This window comes from Pimephales promelas, chromosome 19, assembly GCF_988280905.1.
Source record: "Pimephales promelas chromosome 19, fPimPro1.hap1.1, whole genome shotgun sequence".
NCBI lineage: Eukaryota > Metazoa > Chordata > Actinopteri > Cypriniformes > Leuciscidae > Pimephales > Pimephales promelas.
This window is the reverse complement of record NC_142787.1, coordinates 29674916-29689541: the sequence shown is the minus strand read 5'-3', so window position 1 is coordinate 29689541 and position 14626 is coordinate 29674916. Positions and strand designations below refer to the sequence as shown.

Genomic DNA, 14626 nt, shown 5'->3' with positions numbered 1-14626 from the left:
GTATGATGTTATCTATTGCTAAATTATGGCTCATCATAGACTCGCTAATGCCACTATCATCAGTGGAAGACCGCTAACGTTAACATTAATGAGCTTTGAAACCACAATGAACTTTTTCTGCCTAAATAAAGTAATGATTACTGTATTTATAACTCGCATATCTCTAGTTACAGTCCCTGCATTGTAAAATGTAAGTTATACTTGCGAGGAGTGAACTTTTAGACATAGAGAAAAAGTATCAAGTGTATCTTGTGCAGAAAAGTTAGCTTTTCTTTTACACGTGTGTGAAATCCAACAATATTTAATTAAAAAAAAATATCGGCCGATATATCGGAATATCGGATTTTAAAACCCAAAGATATTTGTATCGGTATCGGCCTTCAAAATCCTTTATCGGTCGGGCTCTAATACAAATGACTGACATAGTTGTCCTATATTTACCTACTTGCTCACCATGCAGTGTTTCCCTTTCATCGCTAACTTTTTTACTTTTGGTGAACTATAATAACCTCAAAAACAGGCCAGTCCACTTTGGATGGATGAAATGCACCTTAGATGTCCAAGGTGAACCTTTTTAAAAAGGAAGAATAAAAGGAAGGGATGTGGCAGTCACACAGACAAACGGTTTGACCCACTTTTTGCGTTAATCATCAGACCACGGGTCATCGAACAAGACAAACGGGAACAAACTGTTTAAATATTTAAAGTTTAAACCTTTGAAGAGGAACAGGTTTGTCCATCCGCATTCAAGAAACTGTGAGAGCAGAACGTCTCCGTGACCTCATCCTAAAGATACAGTGTGTGCTCGTACGATTTTAGGAAACAAACTGTCCACAGAGAAAAGCAGTTTACACAGCCCACCCCATCTGTCAAAGCCTGGAGCACGTGACGGCTCCGACACGCTCACATCACTCAGTTTCCTCCGTCCCTCCCTCACCTATGCTCTGCCAAACAGACTGTGTGACAACATGGACATTTTGGCTCCCAATTAGCAGGAGTCCTGTAGAGACACAGATGACTGCGGGATATAGAGGAGCCGAGCGTGTGTCTGAGTGCTGAACAATACAGAGCAGAGAGAGTGATTGTGCAGAGGTGGATGGTGGTTTCAAGCGTGTCTGGGATTATATAACACACTGATACAGTATAAGGGAATGGGAATGCGACTGGTGCAGTAGGTTGAGAGAGAGAGAGAGTCCTAGTGAAGCCTGATCCAGGATTAGTCAGATTGGACTGTCTGACCCTAAACCCCCTTCACACAGCAGGCCAACACACACACAAACACACACTACTCTAGTCTTCATTGTCACACGATCCTTCAGAAATCATTCCAGAATGCGAATATGCTGCTCAAGAAACATTTCTTATTATAATCAATGTTTTTGTGCAAACCATGCTACATTTTTGATTAATAGAAAGTTCAAAATTATGGCATTAATTTGAAATAGCATTATAAATTTCTTTGTTTTTTGATCAATTGAATGCATCCTTGCTCAATAAAAGCGTTCAATTAATTTAAAAAAATCTTACCGATACTGAACGGTAATGTATATATAATTTATATAATTAATTTAATATTCAATATCTGCTGATACCAATGAGAAAAATATATAATATTGCTAACTGATATTTTGCAGGTCGGTAAAATGTATTTTGTCTCAAAGTGAATTTTAGAGTTTGCTTGTAATCACACTGCACTCTAAACGAACAAATAGGACGAACAACAGATTAGAATGACGACGAAAATACCAGCAGTTACACGAAACTAACATTACAAGTGCTGTCGTGATGAAACTCAAATCATGATGTGTGCTGACTGACCCCAGCCCAGTTTTGAACCCACTCTATCTTTTGTGTGCCGAGTCCGACTAGACATCCCTATGGACTAGATATTCAGGTCCCACTGGATATCACCACGGCAACAGCTGGAACCCGCTGTGGTCTCCTTGGCAACAGAGCAGGGAAGGAGCAGCGTGGCGATGAGGAGAAGGTGTGATAGAGAGGCAAGGGCTAATGCGATTGGCTCACATCGACCTCTAGTGTTTTACAGTCCGATGGCTCTCGCACTCCCTCCGCTCCTTTCACATCTTCATGCTCCTCTTCCTCCCCGATTAGAAACACTCTCACCTGCTCCTCAATGCTCACTGCCATCACGTGCAGTTTGGAGAAGAGTTCGCCACATTACAAGCGAGCGCTTAACATCCAAACAATGAAATAATACTGCGTGATGGAATCATATAAATTGGCTATTATGCAATAATTCATTGTTTTTTTAAACAGTACCGGCCAAAGTTTTGGAAACATTATTGTTTTTAATGTTTTTGAAAGTCTTATGCCCATCGAGCCTGCATTTATTTGATCAAAAATACAGAAGAAAAAAAAAAACAGTAATGTTGTGAAATGTTATTACAATTTAAAATAATGGTTTACTATTTTAATATTCTTTAAAATATAATTTTTTCCTGTGATGGTAAAACTTGAGCATCGCATGATCCTTTAGAAATCATTCTGATTAATTTGTCATCAATGTTGGAAACAGTTGTGCTGCTTAATATTTTTTATAACCTGATACTTTTTCCAGGATTCATTGATGAATAAAAAGTTAAAGCAACAGCATTTATTCAGCTTTTATAGCAATATACGCTACCGTTCATAAGTGTGGGGTCAGTATTATTTTCTTTCTTTAAAAAAAGAAGAAATTAATTTATTAATTTTAAGAATAACTTTTATTCAGCAAGGATGTTCAATTGAAAAAAAAGTGATAGTAAAAATTAATATTGTTAGAAAAGATTTCTATTGTGAATAAATGCTGTTCTTTTTTTAACTTTTTATTCATCAAGGAATCCTGAAAAAGTGTACTTTTTCACAAAAGTTGTCAATGAACATTATGTCAATTAATAAATGTTATTTATTGTATATTACTAGGCGCTGCGATTGCGATTCTCGTCTCGCAGTTTTGAGTGAATGTTCCTTGGCTTAATTTCAGAAATTGTCTGTATGTCATCAATGAATATTCATGATTAGCTGCATGTATTTATCAGCATTACATCATATAAATTAGACAAATAATGTGTAAAATTATGGGACCAGAACACCATTGCATTGCAGTTGTGATCTGATCATGTAATTTGTAATATCTTGTTTGAAAATTCAACACTCCTGTCCCTGTAACGTTAATATATTACACTGTAACCAGTGGGTGTAAAAGAAGAGCGCTAGGCCTGGTTAAACCCGCATTTGACCGCATCCAGATCTCAATCTACAGACAGAGGAACCCCTGCGGTTCCCTGACCACCACCAGTCTCCTTGGTTACAGCGATTCACAGGACTAATGAAAACAAACACGCAAGGCCACCGACTCAAACAATGGAGCGTAACCTACTTTTACAGACGCATGCCAAACAAAACGCATCACATTCGTAATGAAACAGTCTATCAAGAAGCGCTGTTTCGTTTAAGAAGATTTGCGGACGTTCGGCATGTGTGGTTCTGGCTTGCAGGGTTGCCAGGTTTACAGCAAAACCAGCCTAAATGCTTTTCAAACCCCGCTAAATCACGGCCAAAAGTAGCCCAATCGCTTTCCGTGGGGTTTACTTGTATAAACCTTGACCCGGGTGATGGATGTGGTCACTTTTACCCGCAAAATAAAACAAAACTCGCACCAACAGTGTAAAACTACCCACATTCAGCTGGAAAAGGGAAGACTTGGCAACACCGCCACGCTGAGGGAGAGGGAGACAGCAGCTGACGTCACTGGGCTCGCGCTTGCCATGTGCTCATGTCTCACGTGGACGAGGGAGAGGGAGCGAGAGAGAGAGAGAGCGGTAGCGTGCAAGTGGGCGGGCGGACCATACTCCCTCGCTTGTGCTTATTGTGTCGTTATATTCAGTTTTATAGCTTTTCAGATCATGTTAACTCGGGTATATCACTCATTAACAGGTCACCTTTCCGCCCACGCCATTATATTAATTGTCAAGGCTGCAGTCTGCAAATAAAAAGATGCAGCGTGACCTTGACGCTTTTATGTCATCTGTTTACGTCAGTCCGGGCAAAATGATATGCACTTTAGCACCATAACAAAGGGAAATATAATGTTATGTTGACTCACAATGTGTGTCTGACCATCAATGTGCAAAATGTTTTATAAAATAAAAATTATCCTCTCAGGAATCCAAAAAACAGTAGACGTTGAACATGAGGCGATTAAAAAACAGTGGATAGAGAAACAGCCCGATGGAAACCAAGTTAGAAAAGACCAGGGGAAGAGGGTAAGGAAAAGATATAATGAGCCCACACTGAGAAGAATTCGACCCAGGATGTTTTGGCAGATGCACATGACACCATTCTGCCAGTAAAGTATGTGCAGAGAAGTGGATTGTGGATGTGGGAGGCCGAGAACAAGAGGATAAGGAGGATCAAATCCCCATCTTGTGACCTATTCCCAACACGTTTTACAATTACAAGTTATTAGTTATCACACAATATGCTTTCGGCTTAACCTGTTTTATAAATTCGAGTTGAAGTCTAACTTGTTTTAATTTAGGTCAGAGGAAAAAACAGTCACGATCGTCACATTTAAACATTAACTTTTACAAGCAGACGTAACAGTCCACATCTTCGTTTATCATGCAAATGGCATAAGGCTCGATGTGTGTTTCTAGGTGAACCTCATAAAAACATGTCTGGTTCACCAAACATTGAATAAAATAATAATAATCATATATATATATATATATATATATGAAGAGTTCAGATGCAAAAGCCTCTAAGTGCCATTTGAAATTTTCTTCTAGAATGATAATTTTTATCAAGCTTGTATATTTAAGTTCAGTGATTTCACTTAAATGGCAATGATAATTACCTATTAATTGTTATTTAAGTGAAATTACTTAAATATACAAGTTTGATAAAAATCATCATTAAAGAAGAAAATTTCAAATGGCATTTAGAGGCTTTTGCACCTGAACTCTTCATATATATATATATAGTATTTCTGTAACAACCCTGCATTTTTGCCAGCACTCTTCGCCTCAAACACTCAACAGACATGAAATCCAATGTGTGTATCCTTCATCCTCCATCACGCCTATAATTGCGCACTTTTTTAATGACGTATGACTCGCATTTACTGGGGAATATCCCATTTGTCTGCTTACATGGCACACGCACACGTATCCGATTCATATCTGATTTATAACCACATATGAGTGAGGCCTGAATCCGATCTGAGAAAATAGGAATCCATACACGTTCACCGATCATATCCGACCTGTGCCACATGAGAGGAAAAAAATCGGATTTGTGTCATTTGAAGCATGCAGTGTAAATGTGATGTTGGGCTTACCTGTATGTAGCGGAGGGCACTCCTCAGGACACTCAAATTGGAAGTTTTCTTTTCATCCACATTAGGAACGTTCTTCTTGAGGGTGTCAAAACATTCTTTTAGATGTGCTCGTCTGCGACAGAAAGAAAAGCACTAATCATTTTTTTTTTTGTGCAAAGCAAGTGAGGGTTTTAAGAGATGTTGACGCGAAGCAGTTTGGTGATGCAAGTAACAGCAATGAGGTCACTAGTAGGGCAAAGGCCTTCAAGCCAATAAACAAATAGTGCACTAATTGCAAATCGACCAAAGGTTAATGAATGTATCAGTGATCAGTCCTGCAACCAAGCATCTTACATAAAGGCGAGTGTACCTCAAACTCAATGAGTTCATAAGCTCCGCTTCCGCTTGTCGAAATGAATAAGCACAAAAATGAAAACAGAAGTTCACCCACCTGTTCTTTTCCAGCTTGTTGTGAACTTCTCGAGTTCCAGCTCTGCAGGGAAAATATTAAATACGTTTCTACGCTGCATGTAAACTTTCATAAATCAAACCCATTACATTTCATATCATGGTCTCTTGCACGTGTGTACAAAGAAGTCCTTTACTGCAAAAAAATTAAATAAGTCTGTCATCGCTCACCCTCATGTCATTGCAAACACTTGAACACAAATGATTGTTCATGCAGCTCTAACACAAATAAAGACAACACTAGCCAGGTCAAAAACAAACTAAATATATTAGGGCTGTCAAACGATTAATCGCGATTAATTGCATCCAAAATAAAAGTTTGTGTTTACATAATATATGTGGGTGCACTGTGTATAATTATATATAAATATACACACACATGCTTGTATATATTTAAGAAATATTTTCATGTATATAGATTTATATATAATTTATATTATATATAAATATATTTTATATATAAATAAAAAAAATTTCTTAAATATACATGCATGTGTGTGTATTTATATATATATATATACACAAAATAATTATACACAGTGCACCCACATATATTATCGCTCTTTAAATGTTGTCACGCGACAACATGGCGCATTCATACTACCCGTATTCACACTATATAGAACGTACTTTTTTAACGGTTGTGAAGTACGTTCTTATTTAAATATAGTACCTTCTCACATAGTACGCGATTTCGGACGCATCCAGTGTCCACTGGACACCCCTGACATGTGATTGGCCACCCCGAAATTGAAAAAAGCATTTATTTTGATGTGTGGCGGAGCAGCACACTATTAAGCCGCGGTCACACTAGACTTTGAGAATGCCAAATGTCTTCGGATACATCAATGGTCAAAATCTTTTTTTTTTTATAAACATGAATCAAAAATTACAAATAGGAATACATTCAAAATGTAAAAATACTCGACCTTACTGTGAAAAAAAATGTCAAGGTGAAGCCATGACATATCAATCTTCTACTGGTCACACGTCTTCACGTGATGCGAATTCGCAGGTCAGAGGTCACCAAACTTGAACTTTGGAACGCAGTGAAATGCGAAACTTTGTCTGCATATGAATGGAAGTCAATGGAAAGAAAAGTGTAGTGTGAGTGACTGCCCCTTTAATGTATTAATACAGATTATTACGCAAATATTAACGTTAGTTAAAAGATACAGAAGAATAAGAATAAAACATGTTATTATCCGATTCGGTGTGAGTTAAAGGTTTACCATAGGGTTTAGGTTTCCTGAAACTCTTTTGTGCAAGTTAACTTTTGCTCCATTAACAGACAGTTAATAATAATAGTGTTTCAGATTTAGCCTACCAACATCTCTGCTAGTACTCGCAAGGTTAAGCTAATGTGGGGTAATGTGAATGTGAAGTTACACTTTTCTAATCAGCAATCGTGTGATTCATTCATGCTTAGGGTTACACTCATTTTCTTTCATAAGCTCCAGACTTGGCCACCCCATTTATGCAAATTTTGTTCCACCATTTAGTGAAGAAGTCATTAAAACAAATGGTATTTCTCGCAAATATCACTTCACAGAATAAATAAAGTCATTTGGGTTTGGAATGACATGAGGGTGAGTAAAGAAGTCACATCTTGCAAACACAAAGCATGACCCGAGGGCCAGCGTTACTTCTGGGTCACCGTACAGGACAGCATCCTTCTTTTCAAAACTGCAATCTCCCAACAAAATAGCCAACCCAGTTTCATTCAGTTACGATTACAATTTAATCTCCACTGCTTTGAAAAATCCCGTCAGCTTTCTTGTAGGGCTGCACGAATAATCGAACTCAGACAGAAATCGTGAAATGGCTTGGTGCAATATTCTGCGGTGTTCTGTAAAAATAAAAGTATTGTAACAGTACAGTTACAAATAAAATCTATTATTATTATATTATTTTTATAATATAACATAGTATATTAGATTAGTAATTGTAAATATTTCTTATTTTGATGTTATTCAGTATTTTTTATTCTGTAATAATAATGATTCTTATTATTATAGTTATTATTTTATAGCCATATTGATATATAAACATATATACACACACTCACACTAGTGCTGTCAAATCATATATATAATATATACTGTATATTAGGGCTGCAACTAACGATTATTTTAATAATCGATTAATCTGTCGATTTATTTGTCGATTAATCGGATTAAAAAAAACATTAATTTCCAATCCTTTATTAAAAAACAGAACTGAAGGTGCAAATTCAGTGAAAAAAATCCAGTGGAAAAAAAAATGGACTAACAAAAAACATACACATGTATGCTTTACATCTGCCAAATATATAGGCTTTTAAAAAATAAAGTGCACAAAAGATGTACATTTTCTTGTTTAAAGGGGCCTGAGCTGTCAGAACAATAAAATGATGAAAAAATAAAGAAAAATACAAATCAGAATTTGTATTGAACGTCAATTGTTGTGTTTTGTTTTTGTCAAATATATATATATATATATATATATAATAAACAAAAACTTTTATTTCAGATGTGATTAAACTCAAATTAATATATTTGACAGCACTAATAGTATATACACACAGTATATATAGTTAGATATATATTGTGCTGCTCTGCTTTCTTGTATAAAAACCACAAAACATGGCTCACCCTCCAGGTCTCCTTTTCCCGTCCAGGTTGCGTGGATCTTCCGCAGTGGCTCCATTAGTCCTGGGCGGTTGTCCTGCCTGAGCCTGGGCCGGCGTGGGCTGAGGTTGGGGTAGCGCTGGCTGGGGCAGGAGTGTGTGTTGCTGTGGTGTCTGCTGGGCTGTGATGATGGGGGCTGGATACGACTGCAGCAGTGTCTGCGTCTGCAGCTGTTTGGCGCCGTTGTTCGATGGAGACAAGCTGTTAGTTTCTGTTTTTACATGTGCAATCAAGTGTCGTTGCTGCTGAGGAAGAGGAGGAAGAGGAAGAGGAGGAGGAGGGGAGTGGGCATCTTTGCCATTGGGGCTGAAGAGAGGGGCTGCTGCTTGCGGGGACAGGGCCGTGGCCAAGGAAGTGACCACTGGCATTGGAGAGACCGTGTGGAGGGATGAAGCAGTCTGAATGGGAAGGCCTGCAGGGTTGGCAGGGACCATCGGGATGGGAATGACGGCTATGGGAACAGGTGGCGGGAGGGGTGGGGGCGGGACCGGAGGGTGGTGCTGGTGCGACCCGAGCCGCATGTCTTCTGCCCAGGTCACATGGTTGAGTTGGACAGTCTGGATAACAGGGGCGGAGAGCTTCTGCTCAGCCTCACGGGACAGCAGGGCTTTCTCTCTCTGCTGCTCCTCCTCTGTAGAACAACAGAAAATAAAATAAAAATGTTATGCACAAAAAAAAGACATAATGCACGCTAAAGAACTTTCTGCTATTTGAGAATGAGAAGCACCTTTTTCCTAACTAGCCTACGGCATTTTAGATTATGGGAGAGGACGCACTTCCGGTTTGGGGAGACTGATCGTCAGGAGAATAATGTAACGCTTGGTATGTTAATGTGACTCTAACATGTAGCAAGACCTCTTTTAAGTCACTGCATGCATTATCCCCCCCCCACCTTTTTATTGGATTGTAACTGTGTGAAAAAATAACAACAGAATATAGCCTACTGTGCATTTGTGGTATGCGCTCCCGATTTACTTTTAAGTCGATATTAAGTCGAAATAACGAGATATTAAGTTGAAATAACGAGATATTACGCCGAAATAACAAGATATTGTGTTGAAATAACGAGATATTAAGTCGAAATAACGAGATATTACATCGAAATAAGTTAACGACTTATTAAGTCGAAATAACAAGATATTAAGTCGAAATAACGAGATATTAAGTTGAAATAACGAGATATTACGCCGAAATAACAAGATATTGTGTTGAAATAACGAGATATTAAGTCGAAATAACGAGATATTACATCGAAATAAGTTAACGACTTATTAAGTCGAAATAACAAGATATTAAGTCGAAATAACAAGATATTACGTCAAAATAACGCGATATTAAGTCGAAATAACGAGATGTTAAGTCGAAATAACAAGATGTTACGTCAAAATAATGAGATATTAAGTTGAAATAATGAGATATTACATCGAAATAAGTTAACGCCTTATTAAGTCGAAATAACGAGATATTAAGTCGAAAATGAAATAACAAGATATTACGTCAAAATAACAAGATATTAAGTCGAAATAACAAGATATTAAGTCGAAATAACGAGATATTTAGTCGAAATAAGATATTACGTCAAAATAACGAGATATTACATCGAAATAAGTTAACGACTTATTAAGTCGAAATAACAAGGTACGTTTACTTTCTTTTGTTCTCACTTTGCGGTTCAGGGCTTCCGTAGATTGTGCACACTTTTGGATGCTGTATAAAAATGCTGACCGAAACACCCACTGAAGTGAATCGATATCTGATGTTCAGTGATTTGAGTAAAATATTGTGTGAAATACTTCTACACAAAATTGGTGAAATGAAAGAAAATCTCATTTGTGGTCATTAAATGGTATCATATCAATTTCAATTGGCTATTAAAAAATTAAACCATGTTTAGCAAACCACGATTTGCATTACTTTTGTTCTTGAGACTTATGGTCTTATGGTTATTCATTTTCCTTATGAAATTTACATTCATACTACCCTAATGTATTTGCCTGGTTCATTAATAGCCGGAAGTAAATGGACAGATTTCAAAGGGTGTTTTTTAAACATTATTATACTTCTGATTGACTTTTGGCGGATTTTATTTTATTTTTTGCATTTGAGCAAGAGGAGTAAATACTAAACTATAGCCACACCTAATACACACCAGTCGCAATACTAAAGATCAATGCCAATTTAGCGATAAGTATTGGAACTAATTTGCTTGCCTAAGCTCTGACTAAAAAGCTCTCAGGACTGTGAAGTATAAAATAATTATGAGAAGCTGCAGGCCAACACAGACAATCCTGTGATTCAATACATCTGTGCTGTGTACGCCATTCATCTAGCAGGGCTCGGAGCCTGCAGTGTCCCTACAGTTTCCATTTAAAACCGGAAAAGCCAATGAAGGGCACAGTAAAGCGTGACTCCGTGTCTAAATTGCGTGAGGTATGTGATCTATCTGTCCAGAGCGGTCTGTCTCTTTAAGAGAGAAGCCCCAGTAAGAGTGTTGTCTGGTCTCCAACTCGACCCTGACATCACACAGCAGTCTGCAGGAGAAGCCAAGAGCCGCCGTGGGGAATCTGAAGCCGGGCCGCACCATCTGCAGCCGAAAATACCACCGGCACCGGACGATTTCAATGATGGATTGATGGATCTATTGTTTAGCCCCGTCGATCCATATTCAGTTGCATATGTGATATGACTTCAGATCGATTTTTGAATTTTAATACGACGGGAGGACTTTGGGCTCATTTGGAGTCATTCGCACTGCAGGGACTGGGGCAGTTGTGGCCTAATGGTTAGAGAGTCAGACTTGTAACCCAAAGGTTACAGGTTCGATTCTCAATACCAATGGGTGTGTGTTCACTACTCCTAATGTGTAATAATATTAATAATGTATATTCACACTAACTTGGATGGGTTAAATGTTAAACTCAGACAAATCACGAGTATGGGTTCACTTCACTGTCCAACTTGTATCTTGTGAATGAAAGCATGGGTGACATGATGCAAACCCAGACAGCAATATAGTGTCGGCCCAGATCTGGTACTCATGGGCTGACACTATACGCTTGATATACGGGAATCCTCCTGCATCAGCAGAACTAATAATCCTGAGTGCAGAATCCCTCAAAAATAAAAAGCATATTATATAACAGGAGAGGAAAAATGCATACTGAAAAGTAATTTCCCTTGATATTTAAATGCATACACATAAATAAACAGCATAGTAACCAGCAGGAATGGAATCACAAACGCTTCAAGGGCACTCCTGAAGTGAACTGTGTCATTGTGCAAACATTGTACGGCCGGGCTAATAAGCTCTCAACGGCTCATGAATATTTTGCTCTCAGTCTCCATAAGCAGCTCTTGAGGCGTCAGGACACAGATGAGATACTATGATGGTTTGCAGGCTTGTTCACTTTTCAAAAAACTTTTGCTGATAATTTACTCACCCCCATGTCATCCGAGATGTCCATGTCATTTTTTCTTCAGCCGAAAAGAAATTAAGATTTTTGATGAAAACACTTCAGGATTTTTCTCCATATAATGGACTTCAATGGGAACCAAACGGTTCAAGGGGAAACTGCAAACTGTTGAAAGGGCTTTAAACGATTCCAGACGATGAATAAGGGTCTTATCAAGCGAAACGATTGTTCATTTAAAAAAAAAAAGTTTAAGTTATAAGCTCAAATGCTCGCCTTGCTCTGTCCTGTGATGCACGTTCGTGACTCTCCTGTTTGAACTCGTTCATCAAAATGAACGAATCTTTTTTCGTGTCATTTGATTCGTTCAACGAACGAAATGAACGAATTGACTCAGGAAAAGATTCGTTCATTTTGATGAACAGGAGAGTCACGAACGTGCGTCACAGAACAGAGCAAGGCGAACATTTGAGCTTATAAAACGTAAACTTTTTTTTAAAATGTGCAATCGTTTCGCTTGAGAAGACCCTTATTCATCGTTTGGAATCGTTTAAAGCCCTTTGAACAGTTTGCAGTGAAACTGTATTTTGGACCTTGAACCGTTTGAACACCAGTAATGTGCATTATATGGAGAAAATGCTGGAATGTTTTCATCAAAAACCTTAATTTCTTTTCAACTGAAGAAAGAAAGACATGGACGTCTTGGATGACATGGGGGTGAGTAAATTATCAGCAAAAGTGTGTTATAAACATGGCATACATTTAGGACTGTGTATTTGGGACAAAGGAACCTCCTAATAAAGTTCAATTCTATTTTCACAGGATAATGCGGAAATCATGACCAAATATTCTCCAACAAGCTAGACCAGAATAGCACAAAAGATTTTAAGAGGCTTTTTATCAAGAAATTACCAATATAATCAAATGCAAACATGACATTTGATTTAACAACAAACTTATCAACCTCACCTCTGTGTTAACTCATAGATAAGCAAGTGTGTGCTGGCCGGTAAAGGGCTCTTTTATAATTATGGGCAGCTTGGAAAACATACAAATAACAAATAATTAGTTTCTGGACAACTAGTTAAGAACCATTCATGTCTTTAATGCTTTATATTAAGAGCAAGTAAACACTTAACCAGGTTTGAATGTATTAAAAATGAAAGGAAATTCATTCGTTGGTCAGGAAATGGGGGATCATTTGCATTTCCTTCAACATGAAGCCCCACAAAGATTCTTTATTTTTTTAGAGATTGAATAGGCCACATTTGAGATTGCATATAAGTCTCTACATCTAGCCTAGTGCAAGGTCAAATATTGTGTAAGTGCATGCGAAGTTTGTACGTTTAAATACACCCTTTCAGGAGAAAGACCTTGCGGAGATGTTCAAAAACATGCCAACAACTGCACTTCATGTTCTGCATTCTATTCATCTGTATACCAAGAAAATCAAAAACAGTCTGCAAAGCTCTTGGATGTGCATGTAAAATGCACATTATATAACTTCTGCATTGAGGGAGGGTGGCGTTGCCCTATTTTCTCCCCAGTTGTGACCTGGGGAGGGGGGGGGGGGCTGTCTGGCGCGCACGTGGTCGAAGAGGGCGGTCTTTCAGCACGCGGTATTTGCTGTGGGTGTGGCTCTACTGACACGTCACCTCGAGAATGAAACAAAAAGCCCTCCGCTCTGTTTAAAGCGATAAACAGCTCGCGACTATAATCTTAAATCGACAACTTTATTGAATATTATAGGAATATAGTACTCCAAAAACAAGAAAAAAAGAGTTTAATCACGATGAAGTGTAAAGGGAAAAGTAGGCTGGTCTTTAAACTCATGAGTGAGATAACCACTCAGCAATGTCATTATGTAAAAAAAAAAACCTTTGGTCTAATGCCACCGCCCAACGCATAAGAAACATTCGCTACGACATTCGCTACTTTCAGTAAGCCTGTTTTAATTGTAGCTGTATTTTTTTTTTATTTGACTCAAACAATATAAGCGCAAAAATATGTTTAAACTTACGTTGTCTGACTAAATAAAACGTAAATAAATAAATAAATAAAAACGACGCCCCGTGCACTGGGGTGAACGTACCCACCCACCGCAGCGCTATTGAGCGAGTATAGTAGCACACTATATATAGCATGGATTTAACCCGGAAACCGAGTGAGCGAAATATGCCCTAGTCACCAAGACTGCATCCAACAAAGAGTGGAAACCTGTGAACATGACTACTAAAATGAGCTCTTATTCGCATGTCTATAAGAAGCTGATTTGCCGCGGGTTTTCCTCAATGTTGAAGCTGTTTATCTTAAAGTGAGCCGGCATGAAAATGCAATTTGCTGGGCAAAATCCCAAACAGATCATGCGTATCTAATTTATCCAGTAGATGTATGCAATCCCCCAGTTCCCCCCCGCCTTACCACGTGTAATCTGTTGTTGCTGGGATTGCCACTCCAAATACCTGGCCGCTTCCAATAGAGTATCGATACTCATTTTGAATACCGATACAATAAGTTCCCGTTAAAATGTTTGCAAGTCCCCGATACAAATAAACGTGTTGGCTCAATCACAGTAAAATCCACTGGTTTCCTAAGATAGTCATAAGACATCCAGGGCGCTCCCGAAATTCATCAGACACACATTACTTCACTGGCAACAAGATGGCGATTGGAGTAACAGAAAACACAACAAGTCGAAAGGCATCCCGTCCAGGGTCCGCCCTCGTCGTGCTACTCCTCCCTCATACTACCAGTGATTA

The 14626-nt window shown here is 38.3% G+C and overlaps 1 protein-coding gene across 2 annotated transcripts in view; it reads right to left on the bottom strand.

Annotated features, from left to right (window-relative positions):
* Nucleotides 1-14626, bottom strand: part of mntb (MAX network transcriptional repressor b) — a 21572-nt gene extending 6946 nt beyond the window's left edge. The window contains exons 1-4 of one of the 2 annotated variants that reach the window (XM_039678015.2): nucleotides 14289-14611; nucleotides 8422-9088; nucleotides 5772-5813; nucleotides 5342-5453 (exon numbers count right to left, since the gene is read on the bottom strand). In XM_039678015.2, the coding sequence (XP_039533949.2) occupies nucleotides 5342-5453; nucleotides 5772-5813; nucleotides 8422-9088; nucleotides 14289-14361 (894 nt within the window). In that variant the 5' untranslated portion in view covers nucleotides 14362-14611. Of the gene's footprint in view, nucleotides 1-5341; nucleotides 5454-5771; nucleotides 5814-8421; nucleotides 9089-14288 lie in introns of both variants that reach the window. The other variant, XM_039678016.2, reaches the window with a different exon arrangement.